At 46.2% G+C, this 21,366-nt stretch overlaps 1 protein-coding gene across 1 annotated transcript in view; it reads right to left on the reverse strand.

Annotated features, from left to right (window-relative positions):
* LOC142774977 (cell adhesion molecule Dscam1-like) overlaps window positions 1-21,366 on the reverse strand; it is a 480,705-nt gene that overhangs the window by 164,203 nt on the left and 295,136 nt on the right. Inside the window, exon 3 of the mRNA XM_075876146.1 lies at window positions 11,809-11,973. Coding sequence (XP_075732261.1) covers window positions 11,809-11,973 — 165 coding nt within the window. The remainder of the gene's footprint in view (window positions 1-11,808; window positions 11,974-21,366) is intronic.

Genomic DNA, 21,366 nt, shown 5'->3' on the forward strand with positions numbered 1-21,366 from the left:
TGGTGCGTCTCGCACACGTCACTGTCAGATTCTCAAGAATACTAAAAAACGTCATGGTCTGCGTTTCCTCTATTTTGGTATATATAGTTTCTGGGTATGTGTGAGACCAACGTGCAAAACGCTGCGGAGATGCGCCTAGACGTACAGCCCATTCCACATTGCGGGGAAATCTCGGAGTGCATGGCACGTGGTGCGGATAGCACTGCAGTAGCGCGCCGCTGTAGATGACAACGCGGCTCAACACCACGCAGCTCAAGTGTCTGCGCACGCACGAGCTGGTACTAATGCGCGACTGCTGCGTTTGGCGCATCGCGATGTAGCACACTTCGAGATTTCGTCCAAATGTGAAACAGGATGCACATTGCATGCGCAGTCCTATCTGGAAAGCCTTATAACCGACTGTCGGAGCTCTCCGCCCCAAAGTCATTCTTTGCTGAAATGCCACCGCAGTGTGTGACCCACAATGATTTTACGGTAGCTCGTGATAACGTTGAGATCGGTGATGAAAATTATCCCTTGCAGACAAGCACATGAGAAATAATTTGAAGCTCACTGTCAAACCATGAGAGACAGAGAGAGATAAAGATGCAAAGAAAGGCAGGGAGGTTAACCAGACGCACATCCGGTTTGCTACCCTGCACTGGGGAAGGGATGAAGGGGAGAAAAGAGGTTGCAGAGAGATGACAAGGTACACACAATCACGAGCACACTCGGGGATCACGCACAGTCTACAGGCGGTCGCTCAGGTTTGTTGACTTTAAGTAATGTAGCAGTGCTTTAGTCGCTTTCTGCGTAACTGAGGGAGATGCCCAAGGTCCTAGTATCTTCTGCACACAAAATGGTCCGGGGTCAAGTTGATTCAAAACCATCCGGAGCTGGCATCGCTGGGTGTCGTAGCAAGCGCAGCTGCACAGGACGTGTTCGATGGTCTCTTCAGCTCCGCAGTAGTCGCATGTAGGAGTGTCTGCCATACCAATGCGAAAGGAGTACACCTTTGTAAATGCAACACCCAACCAAAGGCGGCATAACAGTGTCGCATCGGAGCGGGAAAGTTGTGATGGTAGATTTAGCTTGAGCGAAGGATCCAATTAATAAAATTGACACCTTTGGAAGCTGGTAGACGACCAGAACGTGCATGTGAGATCTCGAGCCAGCACGTAAAGTTGTCCTGCTGCATCATTCCTTGATAGAGGAATTGGAACTACACGGGTTCCTTCGTGGGCTGAGCGGGCTGCATCATCGGCTAATTGATTTCCGGTAATACCGATATGTCCAGGCTCTGCGCGTGTAGGTTATTGATATATAATATCATGCCCTCGTGCTAGAGCTTCAGGATGGCAATGTCTTATTTCTTGTACCAAATGTTGATGACTCCTCCTACGCAAGGCAGACTGCAAACTCTGAAGCACTGCCTTCGAATCACAGAATCTGACTCATTTGCCTGGACGTTCTTGAACGAGATATTGTAAAGCAGCCCTTATAGCAGCAAGTTCTGATGCCGTAGATGTAGTCATATGCGACAACTTAAACTTGATTGTCATTGCTGCAGCCGGAATAACAGCGGCACCTGATGAGCTGCTAGACGAGACGGACCCATCACTGTATATCTGCCTTCGGTCTAAGTACAACTCATGTAATAATAGTAGTGTTGCTTCCTTCAATGCTACTCAGGAGTGATTGCTTTTCTTTTTGATTCCCGGAATTTCTAGACGTACTTGCGGCTGGTCGAGGCACCACAAAGGACATGCCATTTTTGCAGTTGGCGTATATCCTGATGGAATGCTGTTTAGGTGCTTGGCTATGACGTCTGAAAACGTAGCACGTGGTCTTCCGGAGGATAGCAGGGCCAAGTGGTGGTCGGCGACACGGCTAGCATGTCTAATGTGCGCTCTGAGGCAATCCACAACTCTATATGTCCTGACCAGATGGTCTTTGGCAAGCATGATTGTGGCATAAGTAGAAGCGCATCGTGGCAGTCCTAGACAGATACGCAGTGCCTGACCCTGCAAACTCTCCAATGAATGAGTATTGGATTTGCAAGTGTTAGTCAGTACCGGCAAGCTGTAGCGCAATAGACCCAAAAATAGGGCCCTGTACAGCTGTAGCATGGAGGCCAAAGAAGTTCCCCATGCTTTCCCGCACAGGAATTTCATTATATGCACAATAGATAGCAGTCTCTTCTTCAAGTACGCACAATGCGGGCTCCACGAAAGACTTCTGTCGATTATTATGCCCAGAAAACGATGCGTCCATGCATATTTGACACTCTGCCTATTGATGTAAACAGGGTATGGCGTCATTGGCTTGCGTGTAAACGCCATCAACACGCACTTCACAGTTGATATAGTTAGGCCTTGTTTCTGAAGGTAGGCTGTTGTGAGGGTTGCTGCACGCTGTATTCGTGCACGCACCTGAGGGCGAGTAACTGCAGCACTCCAGAGGCAAATATCATCGGCGTATATGGATAGGCACACCGACTTTGGCAGAACCTTCACCAGACCAATGAGGGCAAGATTGAACAATGTGGGGCTTAAAACACCTCCCTGAGGTACTCCGCAGTTGGTGTAATGTTCAGCAGTTGTACCCTCATATGTTTGTACAAAGAAACCCCTGCCAGTTATATAATCTTTTATCCATTGAAACATTCATCCACCAATGCCCATTGCTGCGAGAGAAGTGAGGATGGCATCGTGAGCTACATTATCATATGCACCCTTCACGTCAAGAAAGAGTGCCACTGATATGCGCTTGCGACTTTTTTCTTGCTGAACAAATGTCGATAAGTCAAGGACACAGTCGATGGAGGAGCGGACCCGACGAAAGCCTGCCATGCAAGAAGGGTATTTGGTGTATCGTTCCAAGTACCACTCGAGACGAAATAGAACCATTCTTTCCATCACTTTTCCGAGGCAGCTTGCGAGGGCAATAGGGCGATACGCTGTCAAGTCCAATGGTGATTTTCCCGATTTCAAAAGTGGTATAAATCGAATTATTTTCCATTCTCGGGGAACACTGCTGCTGAGCCAGCAGTTGTTGAAGCTTGTTAAAAGTTCTTTTCTGGCTTTTGTCCAAGATGTCCCAACGCACTATAAGTAATACCATCAGGACCTGGCGATGACATGCATTTAGAAGCGACTAACACACCTTCCAGTTCTTCCATAGTGAATGGAATGTCCATTTCCGGTAATCGCGTCTCAGGAAGGATCACGGCGTCTATGCTCTCGTTCATAATATTCCCGGCAACTCTTGTGCAAAATTCTTCAGCCACCTCGAGTTCTGTTTTTCCATGATGGAGTGCCAAAGCTTTAAAAGGGTGCCGTTGTTTCGGAGAGGAGCGAAGACCACGAACTGTTCTCCAGATATATGACAGCGGTTTATGAGGGTCTAGAGATTCGCAGAAGGCTTTCCAGCGTTCGATCTCTAGTTTGTAAATGCGTCGTTGAATCTTTTTCTGGAGCCATCTTGCTTCCCTCAGATCGTAAATTGATCTTGTGCGTCTGTATCGTCGTTCAGCACGCCTTCGTATAGCTCGTAATCTTTCCAGTTTGATGTCAAACTGTCATATTTTAGACGAAAATGGTAATTTACATTTGGACGCTTGCATAGCTTCCGCTACGGTATTTTCCAGGCTGCAGGCGAGGCCTTCTTGGCAAGCGTCCTCAACACGCGATGTAAACATCGACCAGTCAGTGCCAATTACAACACCGGAAGAGAAATTTTTTATGATATCATCGATCGTCACGTAGGTAGGTATGTGATCACTCCCATGAGTCTCAATATCGTAAAACTATTTCACTTTGTGAGAGAAGCACCGTGGCACCAATGTCAGGTCAAGGCAACTGCCATACGTGAGACCCCGCAGATGTGTTGGGGTACCATCATTCATGATGGAAAGATCGTAATCGGCAGCGAATGTAACAATGTTCAGGCCCTTGGCATTCATTCTAGTGCTCCCCCAAAGCATGTGATGGGCGTTGAAGTCGCCGGTGATGATCCGAGGCACATGGGTCCTCATTAGGATGTCTTTTAATCTGTCACAGTCATATCGCGATGACGGAGATATATATCCACCAATAAGCGTGAACGAAACTGCATTCTTCTTTACACGAAAACACACGTACTGATTGTCGTCATTTGAACTTATTGGGTGCGAAAGATAAGTCAAGTCTGTGCGAATGTAAACAATTACTTTGCTTCGTTCTTCGCAAGCGGCTGAAGAAAAAGCTTCATAACCGGACAATCTATAAGGATTTGATACGTTTGGTTCACATATGACAAGTATAGAGAATTGATTGGCCCGAACAAATTGACGAAAGTCCGAGATACGGGACTTCATGCCTCTGGCATTCCACTGAAAAATCGACGCTCTTTTAACTTCAGTGCGGAAGATGAGATTTTGTTGAGTCATTGTGCTTATACGACGTTAGAAAGAACTGGATTCAGTGCATCCAGTATTTGCAGTGCACTCTTAGCAGACGGAGATTGTATGCTGATCAGTAGCGTGCGAATCGTAGCAATTAATGATTGCACGATTACAGTCACTTGCCTGTCTTGGTTGGAAAGATCTCGAACCGGGATCGTGGACTGGCCGTCATGAAACTCCTTCGGTTCGCTTGATGCTGCTTCCCTTTGAAGTGCAGGCCACTCGGTTGCAGTTAGGGTATGCTGACTGGCTTTGTCCTTTACAGCCTTTCCCACGGCATGTGGTCTGGGAGGTAAAAGAGGTGGTACTGATGAGGGATCTGGCAAACGTGTGGAGGAGGTAGCGGGCGTCCTTGAAGACCGACGTCGACGTGAACGACGCCTTCTGACTTGAGCTGCGGCTTCTCGATGAGATGAGTGATCGCGCAGCATCTCCTTCAAGATGGCAATTTCCTTCTGAATCCGTGGGCAGTCCTTCGATGTGGCTTCATGAGATCCATTGCAATTAGAGCATTTCTTGACAGTTGCGACGCACTTATCCGCTTCATGGGGCTCGGCGCAGCGGTGGCATACCACAGAATTCTCGCAGACGCTGCTCACATGTCCAAGTTTCATGCATTTACGGCACTGGAGAGGCTTTGGAATGAAAGGCCGCACAGCATGTCTGAATTCCCCACCTTCACGTGAGAGGGGAGTGATGTGCTCTTAAACGCAATCTTCACACAGCGAGACTTGCCTAGCCGGGTGACATCAACAATTGGAGTATCAGTTGTTGACTTGACAAGAAATTGTAAGTCATTATTGGAAATAGCCACATCTATGTCGTAGATCACGCCGGTTACTACATCACATCCCAAGGGAACATGAGAGCGCACCTGGTTGCCGTCGAAGTCAGTTACACTGCGCAGAACGCCCAACGCACTTGCGTGCAAAACGTCAACAGCCAGTATATTCTTTGTGGCGTTCACTCTTACGTCCGTGATCTCATTTGGCATGAGCGTTTCTAGAGACCTCGACACAGACCGTCGGTTAAGGCGTTTCATGCTGACGGTAGGAAGTGCAGGCAGAAACAGGATGGTATAAGTGTTCGATTTTGGCGCTTCACTTACAGTTTGATTAGTTGAGGATGAGGATGTCCTCATGTTCCTCCTCTTCGCTTTGCGGCTCAGCACAGGTTGGAAACCGTCATCTGAAAAGTCATCACTGCTGAGATAGTAAGCATGAGTATCTTCACCGTCGCTGTCACTCGCTTGTCCCATCCGCTTCTTGGAGGCGGCCGCCGCTGACGCCGTTAGTGCCGGCAGGCGCCCGGGGTGGTCTACATCCATCCCCTCAAGGGAGCAGCGAAAACCGATCAACAGACTTAAATTACCACTGAAATACGCCGGAGTTAGCAGAAGTAGCTCCTATTCAAAACACACTTCTTCGTCTTCTCGTTAAACTATGAAGAATCAAATATATTTAGCTCCTCATTCGGCCTACTTGTGAGCTTCAGCTATTCGAAAATGAAAGTTCGACAAGCTCTCAAAGTCTGCACATCATAAGCAGTCGCCAATGCGTGACTTTTCAAAAGGGAAACGTGCTAACAAGTTCAAAGGAACAAATTTGAAAGCCTGATTGCTGATGTCGTTAATATTAGAGAAAAAACAGCTTGAGGAAAAGTCTAACCGTGTTTTAGGGGCGAAGCTTTTTAAGCCGTGGATTGTGCATCCGCGATGTATGTATGTAGTAGCAGTAGTCACCATCGTCGTTGTAGAAGGTCTCCCTCCACGGCCACAATAACGGAGTGGCACGCGCACACTCTTTTGAATTGAGGAGGAAAGCCGCGCGCGTTGATCATAAATAAAAAAGAGTTCTGACGAAAATAACCTACAGAGACAAGTATCAGTGATTTAATCTTCAATAAAATTTGCTTTGAATTTGATGCTTACTAAAAAACTAGTAACAAAAGGGCGCACTTTGAGTACTATCTTACTAGAAAAGGATGCCACTTTCAACTCGCTGGGCGTAACCTCCTTAGTTTTAGGAAGGTTTAGCGAGATTTGGGCCACGAAAGAATGATCCCCCCTCTGGACGGCTTTCGCTGTAAATTAACATGGGCGTCAACAGGTGAGGCCTAAAGAACGGCTTTCAGCTTTGCCATAGTAGAGTACGAAGTCCTCTAAATAGTAAACCAGTTTTTTTAAACACACAGGTTTAGCGAGAATTGGGCCGCGTCGCCATGAACTATCGGTGGTGAAAGGTGGGAACTAGAAACGAAGCGCAGGCCGTAAGACTGTGCGCGTGTGCCGCTCCTCTATTCCGATCGTGCCAGCTCTCGTTTAAACTTCGGAATGTCCGCTGGATGGTGGTACTTCTATATGATGAATAAACGACAAAAAGATGCGAGATGGTGGTAATTGGAGTGTTCACTAGATGGACTGACGAATGGACAGATGCACGGACGAACAGACAGGAAGGTGAACAGACAGGCAGGTGCGCGGATCGACTCAAGGATGGACGGACGCATGGGCGGATACATAGAAGGATGGAAGACGCACGGACGGACAGACGCACGTATGGTCGCACAGACGGGTGCATGGACGGACGGAAGCAAGAGCGAACGGACGGATGGAAGCGTGGATGGGCTGACAAACGCTTCTCCCCACTCATCATCATACGTTCGTAGGATATGCTGTGATTTTTTTAGGGGTGAAGCCCCTTAGGTCTCTGCTCAATTGTCCCGATGTATGTAGTATGTAGCAACTTCCTTCCGTGATTCACCGCTAGGTGATGGTAGTTGGTTTATTAAACCAATTCAGATGTTATAAAACAGATGGCGTACGTGTAGTTTTATGATTAACAAGCAAAAGAAAATGTTATACGTACGATAGGGAGAGCTTTCATTCTAGGGGTGAAGCTCCTTATGCCGTGGTTCGTGCGTCCGCGATGTATGTATGTGTGTATGTATGTATGTAGTAGTAGTAGTAGTAGTAGTAGTAGTAGTAGTAGTAGTAGTAGTAGTAGTAGTAGTAGTAGTAGTGGTGGTGGTGGTGGTGGTCGTGGTAGTGGTCGTAGTAGTAGTAGGTAGCTACCTCTCGTATAGTCCTAGGAATCCCTGCTGGATGGTGGTACTTCTATATGATGAATATATAATCAAAAATTGCGAGATGGCGGTACTTGAAGTGTTTACTAGACGGACGGATGGACGGACGGGTGTATAGACAGACGAGTAGATGCACGGACAGACGGATGGACCCAAATACGGATGGACGCACAGACGAACGCAGAGATAGACGCATGGATGAACGCATGGATGGATGAAAGCAAGAACCAATGAACGTATGGAAGCGTGGACGAACTGATGGATGCTTCATCACCCAGTCCGTGGATGTGCTGTGATTTTTTGTACCCTTAGTTATATGTAAAACCAGCAATGGTATACCAGTGGCTAAAGCATTTGGCTGCTGACCGACAGGTCGTGGGATCAAATACCGGCCGTGGTGGCTGAATTTTGATGGAGGCGAGAATGCTTGAGCTCCGTGTGCTAATATTTAGGTGCAAGTTAAAGAACCCAGGTGGTTGAAATTTTCGGAGCCCTCCACGATTGCGCCACTCACAGTGATGTGGTAGTTTTGGGATGGTAAACCTTTACAATTAATAATAACTCTAAGTAGGCGCGAATACAGTCGAGTCCGCTGGAATCCCGTATGGTCGGGGACAAACATGGGTCAATATAACAAAACAAAAACACCGACCAAAACAGACGTCTCGGATCTATACACGGGAGCCTTGTTCACAATTCTTTTTTTATTTTTGTATTTACCTAGGCAGTCGGACACTATTTGTCAGCCGCGACCTGCGCTGTTCCGTTTGTGAGAGCGATCACTGATAGAAAACCAGTATGGGAAGACGTAATAGATACCCAGATTCTTAACGGAAATGAGCCTACCGCTGACAAAGAGTTCAGTCTATAGTGGCAAGAAAGTTTTATTATCCCCAGTGGCGAATCCTGTTTCTAGTGGCTCAACAAGCATGTGTTTGCTTAACCCACCTCTTATTTTTTTCTTTCAGTCTGTACTATATAAATATTAGTCACTGTAAATGGGTCGTCTCGACGGTACAGGAGCATCTCGTGCACTTTTTATAGGCCATCGTGATATCGGAGAAGTACAAGAGTGCTTCAGTATTTGCCGTGTAGCGTACCACGAGCACCATCCAGGGAATTGTTGATATGATAAGGCTCCTAGGCCGCAAAAATATAGTTCGCGCTCAGATAAATTCATACCGTAAATGGTCTTTCGATAAAAATCACTCACAACATTGGTCCTGAATAAACATTTGCGGTTTGTAATGAAAACTCTTCCCTTGCTTTTTATCATTTCTTCCATCACGTCACGAAGGTGCAGCTACCCATATAGCTCTGATACACATTCAGAGATAAGCTGTCCCAAAGCAAGGTTTGCTATTTAAGACTAACCAACAGCAGTCTATATAAAGTAGTCATAATGTTGTTAATATCGCTGCAGTAGAGGCTTTAAAATACATCGGTAAAAGAGCTAATAAGGTCACTAGGCTGGTCCGTTGCTCTGGTAAAAAGTACTGAACATAAAAACCAGCTACATGCGGTTGGATCCCCACACCTGAGACACATGCTATCAAAACGTTTGACGTAAGTGGTTCGAAATTATTTTGCTCGTATGTCGTACTAGCACATTGCGGTGACAGGCAACCAAGTAGGAGGAACGGCTCTGGAAAATGTACCAATTAGCATACTGCGCGGTGCATTGCGATCTATGTAACGCTTCTTTCGGAACTATAAAATAAAAAAAAAACAGTCTGACTGCCTTAACTATAAAGGTATGTATTGTCACAGGGTCCTGACGTGGCCGAAGACAGGAGACTTTATGTTGGGATTTAACTGTTTATTTGGGCGAACCTGTGCCCGGTAAACGGAAAGTTCGATTGCAGTAGCAGTCTTGCACAGAAAGCAGTGAACGGAGCGTCGGCCGTCGATCAACTACTGACAAGCGGCGAAGCGCGTCGGCATTTATACTCTTGCCGTCGAATGTTCTAGCGATATCGCTGGCGGTGGCGTAGGTTCCAGAATATTCTGTACAGTTCGCAGAGTAGGCGTGATCTTATCGAAATGATCTACTACAGTCCGGAAGCTTCTCGAAAACTGCAGGCGCGGTTTGCGCTGAGAATTGTGTAGTGTTTTGGAACGATAACAAAACTTGGGAAATGGAACGTGGCAATATAGTATCACAAGTTAACAAACACCTACAAAAAACAATGTTTTAGGCTCTGCGCTTGTTGAAGTTAACGTAAATGACTTCGGGCGATCTGGGACTCTGATTTAGCCGTTTCGTTCACTCAAGTTCTGTAAAAAAAATGCAAGTTCACGACGTTCCGCGTGTTGCCTGTGAAAGTGCAGAGCATTGTTGAGCGCTCACAGTTACGGTGAGTAGGCAGCTCACGTAGCCACCGCCTGAAGCCGAGCAGACCGACAGCGCTCTGTCCTTTTGTGTCGGTCTGCTCGGCCGTTTCTTCTTCCCCGTAATGCGCTATACCAGTACATTTATGTCATAATTTACATATCACAGTCCTGCAGCTCTTGCGGTGGTTTCGTTCACATGGCATGTTGCAAAACTGGTATAGTATGACATGATTGCATGGCGAACACAAGTGACAGACCCTAACATGAAAATTATGACATGCAGGTCAAGTAACAACATGACTACAAGCCACGCTTATGATGCGCTCGGGGCTCTTTCGCTAGCGTCACAATTACCAAATTTGGTATTACAGTACGTGAATTAATGACGAAAGCTTGGGACTGGTGCAAACATGACAATTATAAAATGCGTGTCATGTGAGAACATGACTACGTGCCACAGTCAAGGCCCAATATATTTAGACGTGACGTGGTGCGCGTGCTTGCCGGCTTTCATTTCGTCGCGTCACGACAGCGTTGCCACGTGAGGCACCGGTCCTGCCATATACTCGCAGGCGCTTGCCGCGCTGCGTTGCTTTGACGCATGCGCGTTTCAGCGGGTCCGGCATTGCTTTATAAGAATGTGCGCAACTATACACCACTGCGCTGTCAGGTTATTGTCGTCGCGATCCGCATGAAATCACGTCATCTCGACACTGCGTATGAGCTCCTATCGATAAGGATGAAACCTCGCAAGTGTAGTGATTCATCGTGGTGCCATATAGATGGAAAACGGCTCACTTTGATTTTACAAAAAAAAAAAAACAACAACAGACAATTAAGTCTCGTGAGTGGTGCGTTTTTCTTGTTCCTTTTGTAGTTCATGTATAGAATACAATGTGGTTGGGTTTCGGTGCCACCTATTTGGGCTGCTATCATTGTTGTTTTGTACCGTCAGAAACTAAACGATCATCCTCCATAGTGGCAGAAGAGTTATGCTGCCCGACTGCTGGCGCGAAGGTCATAGAATCAAATCCCAGCCGTGGCCACCACGTTTTCGATGAAGGCGAAAAGGCTTTAGGCCTCTTTGCTTAGATGCTGGTGCACGATAAAAAACCCCAGAAGGTCGCCATTTCCGGAGCCCTTCACTAAAGCATCTTTCAGTTATATCGTATAGTTTTCGGACGTTAAACCTCAATGAAGAAAAATTTGAGTAAATAAAAACAACTGAACCAACAATGTGTGGTAGACGCTTATGCATGAATTTGATTGGGTTGGTGCATTCAACCTTATTACTTCACTTCACGATGTAAAATAAAAACAAAAAATAGTCGTTTCAACAATCTAAAGAGGTGGCGTCCTTATGTGTTACGTAAAATGGTTTAGTTTGCTTACAGTTACACATTTTTCTTTTGTGACCACGCTTTCGTTCAACTAACAATTTTATGACAAATTTCAAGCTTGAAAATCTTCAGGCTATTAATCGTTATGAACAATGAGCAAAACTTGTTTATTGACATTTAGGCTTCGCGTTGACACTATTTCGAGATAGGTTCACGCTAAGCCATTCCTGGGTTATGGCCACGCCCTCCGTGAGGCCCAGTATTGCGAAATAATCACATATCCCGAGACCCAATTAGGGACGACTTAGGGAACATTGCAATTCTACTTTCTTCATGGATGTTCTAGCAAGTTCTAGCGTATGTGGTTTGAAGTATGTTTGTGTAATTAGTTTTTGTGCAAAGAATACTTTGGCAAACTCAGTGCTGCAGTACGCCCGGCCACCGCTGAGAAACGGTGTGACATGCTACCATCTCAAAACGCTTATCTTCGTTCATATTTTGTTGACTAATTTATAACATTTTATATTACCTTTAGGTAGGCTATAAATGTGTGCGATTAATATACGACTCCTTCAGGCCAAGAACGCTTTCTACGTGCAAGGTCATATGAAATAAAACAATGCTCACGCGATTGCGTCTCGTGCCTTCCGATGACGAGACCGTCTTCTGTGGTCCACGATGAGACACTGAGGTATTGTCGCAGCGTGCTGGGAACGTGACAGCGGAAGAGCGCAGTATTGCCCCGCGGCACGTAGTCATCGTGCACGTGCGCCTCGAACTCCTCTAGAATCACTGCGAGAAAGAGTGAGAGAAAGAAAGAAACGTGTGATGACTCCTGGTGTATCTTTCAGGCGTCGGTGAACAGGAAGTTTTGCGTGAACTCGACAATGTTGCATTTTCACGCGTAATTACCACATACGCATGCAAAATCAAAACAATAGGAGGCTCTATAAGATATTCGAAATTAAACATTGGCGCCGTATCTGCATGTTAATCTGCAATTGTCGTCGAAAGACGATGGTCTTGCGTGTGGAGAGAGTGAACAAAACATTTGTTTGATGTTCTGCGCAAGAAAATCGGTGAATGGTATTCTGGAGGAGCTGCGTTAAAGTGCCTCGAGCGCGCAGCGGAGATGAACGAGCCCATCAATTCACGTCACACGTGAGACATGAGCGCCATCTGGCAGTTTTCTTGGAAAACGAAACGCTTGGCTCTGAGACAAGTGTGCGCGCCCGTCTCAGAGTTTATAAGGTGTAGAACGCAATGCGATGGGTAGGTGCCACCACCGTCTCGTTTAGCAAAGCGTTGGAAACACTGCCTTTTCGTGCGAGCAGTGCATGGTCAGCGCAGCATGATAAGTGCTAATATCCTTAAAGTTACTTATTTATGCCTTTTCTAGGAAAAGGCGAACATTCAGAATATATACGTGTTGTTATGGTGTCTCAGACATGCGAAATATTTGCTTTTTAATTGACAATTGCACAAGTATGAATGCTAAACATCGAGCAACATTGGTGTTCGCTGCGGATGGGGTCGGTCGTTTCAAGTACCCGGTGCCGTTAAGAATGGACAAACAGACAAGTGTAGAGACAGACAGACAGACAGACAGACAGACAGACAGACAGACAGACAGACAGACAGACCAAAATTTTTGCGTCGAAGGTCTCCAAGAAAGACTATAGTCTTTACAACATCACCGCCATATCCGCAAAGTGAATGATGTTTGAGGAGCTTGCTCGGAGGTGCATGGGGCGTTTATTCGCGAGACCTTTTTTTCTAGGAAAGCTCGCTAACTTGTCGGCACAGAATGTGTACTTCAGTGTGGTTGGTACGTTTCGCGCCCGGCACTGCACAGTGTCGGCCACATTGATCTGCACCTTAACCACCTTCCTCTTTGTGTCGTACTGACCGCTGTCATGAGTGAAATGCCTAACTCTCATAAATGACAGACGTGGATCTATCAGGAGTTAGGGTTAAGAGCAGGCAGGTGGGGGGCTCGGGCAGATATCGGTACCCCAGCGTAACACTTATCATAAGAACTTGTCACGTGCTGCGGTGTCTACGGAGCGACGAGAACGATATTAACGTATCGCCAGGAGGCGAGCGCTGGGGCCATCGAAAACCAACGCCATGAGTGGCGGCATGCCATCAATTCAGCATTGTTGTAATCGCCAGAGAGGACACTGTTGGCGGCGACCGGAGAAGAGTAAACTGGCAACAGAGGTGTACACGCCGACAGCCGCCTCCGGACAAGTCGAGAGCAATAGAAACTTCCCGACCAAGCTCCTAAAAAAAAAAGCCACCAATGATTACGTTACTCTCTGCCGTGAATTCTGAGCACAGCTTCGTGCCAGGGCAAAGCCAACTCTGTTTGAAGCTTCGGATTTCCGCAAGGTTTCCGCTATGTCATAAATCATAACTTTTCTGAAGTAGGAAGGCATCCACTATGTCATTATTAGTCTTTCAGCGGATACGCCAGGGGTCCGCTGCACATTTGTAATGTAATATGTGCACTTTGTTGTTGCTGCGCGTAGCCGATGATGATGAACAATTATTGTTGAGTGCTGTGCAGTGGGCTAAGACTCATATGGTGCCAAAGGCTGCCGGACTGTCAGATGTCTAGTTCGATAGCTTAACCGACACACCACTTGTTATCTTGACAAAGCACATGGACACAACTTGAGAGTGGGGGGTAAACAACAAGAGGGAAGGCAGGGAGGTTAACCAGGCACATGCCCGGTTTGCTACCCTACGCTGGGGGAATAGGAAGGGGGCATAAAGATGACAGAGAGAGGAAAGAGAAGAGAAAGAGAGAGAGAGAGAAAAAAAGGAGGATTGTCAACTTGAGAGAAACGCGATACACAGGCCTACTGCATAAACCCTGAAAGCATACATACAAGTTCAAGCTGTGGATGGAGACCATTGTATATTTATTATTTTTGTGAATTTTTTCTGGCCATAATTATACTCGACAAGTGATAGCAATAAAAATAGCAGTCGGTACAATGTGTGATGATGCATTTTGCATGCCGAAAGTTTCCTTTCGCAACATGCCTGAATCATTTTGCTTTCGGTGCGACCACAGGTGGGCACAAAAAGGGGGTTTGGCGTGCCCGCTAGCCACCTAAGAGGAAGGAAATGGCACAAAATTTATCCTATACTGTGACATAGATCAACCTTCTCCCCCCACCCGCTCCCTGAAAGGGCCCTTTCGTTGTGCGCTTTCTGTCACTCTTTCATGTTTCCTTTAGGTCACATTGTGGGGATACTAAAGCACATTTCAGCGTAACCGTATTGGTGAGTTACATATGAGCAAGCTTACAATAATTAAGTGGCGTTTATTTCGAGCGTCCAGCCTTTTTCGGAGGGACCCACGAGAGCGACCACGACGTCACTGATGCCTAGGCCGGCAGCAGCAGCACGATGTCTGTACAGCGCAAGGCCTCCTTTTCTAGAGCTTCCTCTCCAATAACTACCTCTAATCTTTTTAGAAAGCACATGCGAAGTCCAGCTTTACTGTTCCATCTTTTCTTCTAGCAGCCAAAGTAGAGGCATATGAATGAACACAGACCGCGAAAGAGGGGTAAGGGGGGGGTGACGTTTTGTATTTGTACCGCATTCCAATCATAAGGGCCTTCGTAAAAATGTGATGGGATAAGTGGGGAGGGGGACGCACAGCAGTGAAATTCCTCCCCGTGCCCCCCTCTCCCCCCGCTTCATAAAGAGAGAAACCGACGTACGTCTTTAAGTAAATGCACACTATTTGTAAAGATCGCAGACGTTCGATTTCTCGATATGTTGGCGTCTAATAAAACAGGCCATGAATGAGCAGCGTGGTTGAAAGGATTCGGGGAGCTTCGCAAAGTAGGTTTGCTTTCATATCGTCCCACTAACGTGTGTATTGTCCACGATCTTCGCCTAACCACCACTGTCGCTGAAGTAACTCAGAAAAAAAACCGTAAAATAATTTTAACATGCAGAGATCAGTAAGTTCAGCATCAGCATCAGCTCATATCGGACCACGAGAACTTTTTTTTAATGAGGGTAGTTAGTCGTTGACAATCAAGCGAGACCTTGTCAATTGTGCTGGTCTAAACGTGCTGCCTAGTGTACAATACGGCTGTCCATTTTTCACGATTGAATGCCGTGCTCTTTCGCTCCACGCGAGGTAGTTTCGTAAAGTGTGCTTTCAAAAAGTAAAAGCGAATAATGGAGCTTTAAACAAAGGGCATTGTCAATAACGAGCGCTGCGCATCAATGCAAAGTAGGATTTTGTAGGAAGGAGTTTTACTGAAGTTGTTACGGCGTGCAGGGAGGGACTACTCTTCTTTTATTTTTATTTTCCCCTCTTTTCTCAAAACGTCTTCAACGACAACGACAGAAAAAGAAAGGCTCGTGGAACAGCGATATAGCGATCCAGTCTAGTTTCATAGCAAGATGAATGCCCGATTAGAAGCGGCATGCGAAACTCATGGATCGGGCTGAGCACACACGCCCCGACTTGATGCAGCAACGACCGTACTGGACAGACCGAACTGCGCCAGCGCAGTGGAGCGCATCGGAAACCGATCGGACAACGATCGCGACGACGTGTGTCATGCTTCCCCTTTCGGCAAGCACTTATTGACTTTGCGATCTTCTGCTTGGCCTGAATCTGGGCTTACTTACCTCTGCAGCCACCGGGAAACGCGCCTGATGAGGTATCTGCCGAGGCCGTTCAATGTTATACGCCCCGGCGGACTGCTGGCACGTGTGACCGCTTTTGTTGCCACTTGCGATAAGACCTTCACTTTTGTTCACCGCGAAACTATTTTTAGCACGGGGCACGCCAGGCCTTAGTTTTCATTTTCGCTATCTACTTGAGACCCTCTAGACACGCAATCATCGAACGGCGAAAAGCTTCTTGTTATAACGATATTGAAGAAGATGGGGTTGGTCGGCAGGAGAGAAAGGCCTGATGGTCCCAAAAGAAGTGCCCAACCAAGACTCCTCTGCGGGGTTGACGTCACGCACCCTCTATTTGCTCGGGCTTGCCCCGCTTAAGCGGACCACGTGGAGACACTGTGCTTATGTTACATGGAGCCCTGCAGTTAGTTGCCTGTGTGGCTGGAATGTTCGTGATCACGCCATGAGCCTGAATTGACAGGTTTCGCTTGGATCGTTCAAGGAGACACGTGTACACAATGCAGCGGCTGGGATTATACATTATAGGTTCTACGTCACTTTATTGATAGTCATGTTGCTTTTTCGCAGGGTCACTAGCGATGAAGAATGCTTCTGTGCTCAGGGTTCTCAGCAGATGGGATATCAGGGTCTGCGCTTCTGTGGTTACTTTTATTGCAGTTTTCTCGTGCTATTCAGACATGGCAAAATTTTTCTGGATGATTAAGAGCTACGTGACATGAAATCATTGGCTGGTTGAACTTCCTAACACAAACATTTCCTCTCCCCCCGGGATAGAGTAGCAGACAAGAGCATTCTATCGCTCAGGGTGGCCTCTATGCCTTTCTATAAATAAACATCTCTGTCTCTCTTTCTCTTTATGCACCGACATTCGAGTGCATGAACAACGACACATTGTTGTTACAGTATACTTTTCTGTTAAATGTATAACTTGGTCTATATGCTATAGTTGTAGTCTTTTTCAGGAGTGTTCATATAGACCCTAATGTTCGTGTAACCTCAATTGCCTATTTATTATGCAGTACTGGCTATCCAATATTATATATATTACATATGTACACCTATGATACAGCCATGTTGTCACGTTAACGTAAATTGTAGTTAGGCGCCATCCGCTAAAGTTGATTTGTGTAGCAGAGTTGAGGGCTACCATCCAAGCGCGCAACAGCGCAAACACCAGTGGTTCATGTCAGCTTCACGCTTCTGGTGCTGCCAATACGCATGTTTCTTTTGGAATCGTTACGCAACTGTAGGCAACTGCTATATAAAACATATGCGGCGACTTAACGTATGTGTGTGCGCGGATTTGTACTTATTGTTGTCAATATATTTATAGGTTATTCACAATAAAAAATGGTCCAGTGGCGAAGATGGCAGCCATTGCCAACCAGAACACCAACATGTCTCCTTTTTCTTCTCCCCTCACTTTCCGGTGGTGATTGTTGCGACACCGCAACTTCAACCACGGCGGCACTTACTACATTGCGTTTAGGAAAAGGTGTGATTTCAGGAGGGGTGACGTGTACCACAATTGAAGGTGCGGAAGGTATGGTAGGGTCTTTATGGGCTATCTGCGGACGGGGTACATGCTTCAGAGATATAAGATGCCGTCTATGACGACGAACATACGAAGTGAACTGCACAACGAGTCAGTATTTTGGGCGGCTGATAAGATCCCGTAGGAACGCGTTATGCCTTTGTTCATCATCCATGTTGCCAAAAGCGGAAAGTGAGAAAATACTAACGGGTTTGTAGTCTGTTGCGAGTCCTGGAGCAACTATAGATATTAAGTGTCACTTCATAACGTCTCGCCCAATAAAAAGAAATAAAACACATTCACCTTCCTCCTGCATGCTTTTAACATCAATTCCCAAGGTACGTGGAATCTACCGAATTTTTTTCAACACAGTTTCGAGACCAGAATTCGCTCTGTCGGCTGCATTTTCGATGGAGGTGGAAATGTTGTCGGCCCATGTGCTCAGATTTGGGTGCACGTTAAAAAAACCCCAGGTGGTCGAAATTTCCGGAGCCCTCCACTACGGCGTCTCTCATAATCATATGGCGGTTTTAGGACGTTAAACACCCCATATAAATCAATCGACTTTGCTCTTTGGTAAAATATTTTATTTCCACGCATAATCCGCGGGTTACTGCTGGAACCTCAAGAGTCATTCGCAAACGTCGGGTGAATGCTACCGATGTCTGTTTTTCTTAAGGCTCACACATTTAAATTACCAATGTCTGTCCTCAATATTCGTGGGGATATGTCAACAGTCAGTCACTTGTGACACATGTCCGCGTACCTGCGGCCCATACCGAGGCCCAAGGTTTACGCGTACGTGCCCCACGTGTCTGGAGCAAGGCGTTGGACAACGTACAGGACAGAGTTTTCAATTTATTCATGTATTGACATGTCAGACATATTCATTACGCCTTCTTACCACCAATGACTATTTTGGTCCACGGTAATTTGAGGCGATCACGGGGCACCTAGACGTAGGAAGATAGATAGATAGATAGATAGATAGATAGATAGATAGATAGATAGATAGATAGAAAGATAGATAGATAGATAGATATGTAGGTAGGTAGGTAGGTAGGTAGGTAGGTAGGTAGGTAGGTAGGTAGGTAGGTAGGTAGGTAGGTAGGCAGGTAGGCAGGTAGGTAGGTAGGTAGGTAGGTAGGTAGGTAGGTAGGCAGGTAGGTAGGTAGGTAGGTAGGTAGGAAGGCAGGTCCTATGCAGCATTCATGCGTGTAAGAAATCACGTTAACGTGTGTTATACAGCGTTTTGATACATTAACAATCAGGTGTCACACAATGTGAATTTCGTAACAAGTAGTTTATTAAATGTTCCAAATCTATAAAAAATGTCTAGGCGTAACTTTTCACCGTCGTCAGCCACAGACAACAAAGTGTACACAAGTACGTAGCGCACGCCACGCATTTTAGAAGAACGACAAATAACGGTAGTGCATGCTGGCCGCACTACACAATTTTGATTTATGGCATGGTGGGTATCATGCAAGTGTTCTTGTAGTATTCGCGCCAAGATTGTTCCGAATAGACGGCTCTCCGAGCTTTTTCTTTGAGTGTTCTGTGCCTTCCACATTAACCTCACGGTGTTTTATTCGCTTTTTAAACGAAAATGTTTTATGCCACTGACGTGCTTCCGTCATGGAAGTAACGGTGGAAAAATTTATAAAAGATTGCAAAAGAAAAAATGGCAGCATATCCACGGAATAAATGATGGAGAGTGGGGCGAAGCATCCATCCGTCTATTCGTCCTTGCTTCCGTCCGTCCTAGCGTCCGTCTGTGTGAACGTCCATGAGTCCATCCGCCCGTCCGTGCGTGCGTCTGTTCGTGCGTGCGTCTCTTCGTGCGTCCGCACGACCACCCGTGTGTCCGTCCCTGCATTCGTCCACGCATCCACCTCTGCCTCCGTCCATGCATCCATTCGTCCGTGCAGCCATCCGTGCATCCTTCCATGCATCCATCTGTGTGTCCGTTCGTCCATCTAGTCAACACTCCAAGTACCACCATCTCGCATATTTTTATCATATATTCCGTATATAGATGCACCGCCATGCAGCGGACATTCCAAGGACTAAACGAGGGGTGACACACGCACACTTTCTTACGGCTTTCGCTTCGTGTCTCCTTCCCACCTGTAACCACCTAGAGTTCATGGTAACACTAGTTCACTGTATTCATGGCACTGTGGCCCAACGCTCGCTAAACTTTTCTAAAACCAAGGAGGTTACACCCAGCGAGTATAACGTAATGAGAACTATTGTCAAGAACAAGCGAAACAAATCAAGACGAAAGCCAATAGATGCAACGGTAATCATTTGTCAGTGTTTTCGAGGGTGACTGTCTGTGATTTTTTCTTTGCCTCAAAACTATGGTATGTGGCGCAAGTATTGCATTGTTCAAGAGCAAACATACAGAAGCTCCATCGCATCTTCGCAGTGTTCGTGTGGGCCTCAAACTGGGAGAGATGCAGTCGAACTAATCTGTTTCGAAGAGGGAAACACGGAGGACTGGATTTACCACATCTTTTCATACGCCAAGTCGTAAATAGGATCGTTTTTTCTTTTGCTACACAAGGGATGCTTTCTTACATACAGTGGGTCAAATGAGACTGATGCGGGCTTTACCTGGATAAGTGGTTAGCACGAATGACATGACTGGTGCTGTCCGCGGGTATCTTAAGGAGGTTATTCTAAGTGTACGTTTTTTTTCTGTTAGATTTTACCATAAATATTTGTTTTCAGTGACTCGCAAAAAAGTTGTCCAAAGATTTGTGTGCTTTTGTTTTACCTGAACCTCTGCACTGTGCCATGTACACTGAAGGTCATGGGCAAGATATGCTTAGATGATTGAAGGAATGCAAGTTGCTCATACCGCGAAGTCATTTTTTAAGCTTCACAGAGATACATTATCTGTCAGGACATTTGAAGCAGACCGTGGTTTTTACTCACCTTGGGGACAAATTGTCTTATCTGTGAAAAACCGGAAACCATGTTTTCTTACATTGTTGGGAGGGAGTATATTTTTTGGATGTACTTCAAAGGACGTTAAGGAATGAATTACCTTTGAATTTTTATGGTATAAGATTTCTGCCAATAGTGGAGGAAGAGGGAATGCATTTTGATTTGATTATGCTATGTGGCCTTCACTGTTTATGGTGGGCCCGTATGGCGGGTTTTTATTGCGATCAGGATGCACAGCCTGCGTGAATGTATTTCCGTGAATGTATGGCCAATTTTGTTGAACTGCAGAAAACTCAGGAGATTGCACCTGAGTGGTTGTCGAGGGTAGAGCCCTTGGCAGCACAAAGGAAATTTTAGTTCGTGTCGGACTGTTACTGCTTGTTTCTGTTGTGCTTGTGGTTTGATGTACGCGCTTATGAACAGGGAATAAAGCAAAAACAAAAACAACAACGTGACGTAGTGGTAGAGTACCTACCTCGTGGTAAGTAGGTGGCGAGTTCGAACTCCGTGCAAAAAGTTTTTTTAACATTTTTCTTACAATATGTGCTGAGATTTACCTTACTCTAGTAGCAATTTGTTTGTGCCGTAAACTAACTTTTGGCTACGCTTTAGATGTATCCGCTGTTTCTTGCTGCGAAGGTCTTGGTGTTGGCGCTTCGGGAACTAGACATTCATGATCACAGAAGCATGCTTTTGTTATCACTGAAAGTTCACTGAAACTGAAGATCAGTGAAGATCACTGAAACGAGACAGTTATATAGCGTTGCGGCGTCGGTGGTAACATGCAAGCGCTAGGTCAGCAAGGACGGGGTGCCAGATCCCATTCACGCCTCATCGGCACGAGAGTTGCGTAGAGTGGGAACTACACTTAAGTAGCAGAGAGTTCGCAGTCTCTTTTACTCTGCATACAGCTAAGGAGTATGTTACGTGTCCAACTGTGCGCTACTCCATCACGGAGTGAAAGAACTCTGGGGGCGAGTAACACAGTCCCTCTGCTCTTGCAGTAC

This window comes from Rhipicephalus microplus, chromosome 2 (assembly GCF_043290135.1).
Source record: "Rhipicephalus microplus isolate Deutch F79 chromosome 2, USDA_Rmic, whole genome shotgun sequence".
Lineage (NCBI taxonomy): Eukaryota > Metazoa > Arthropoda > Arachnida > Ixodida > Ixodidae > Rhipicephalus > Rhipicephalus microplus.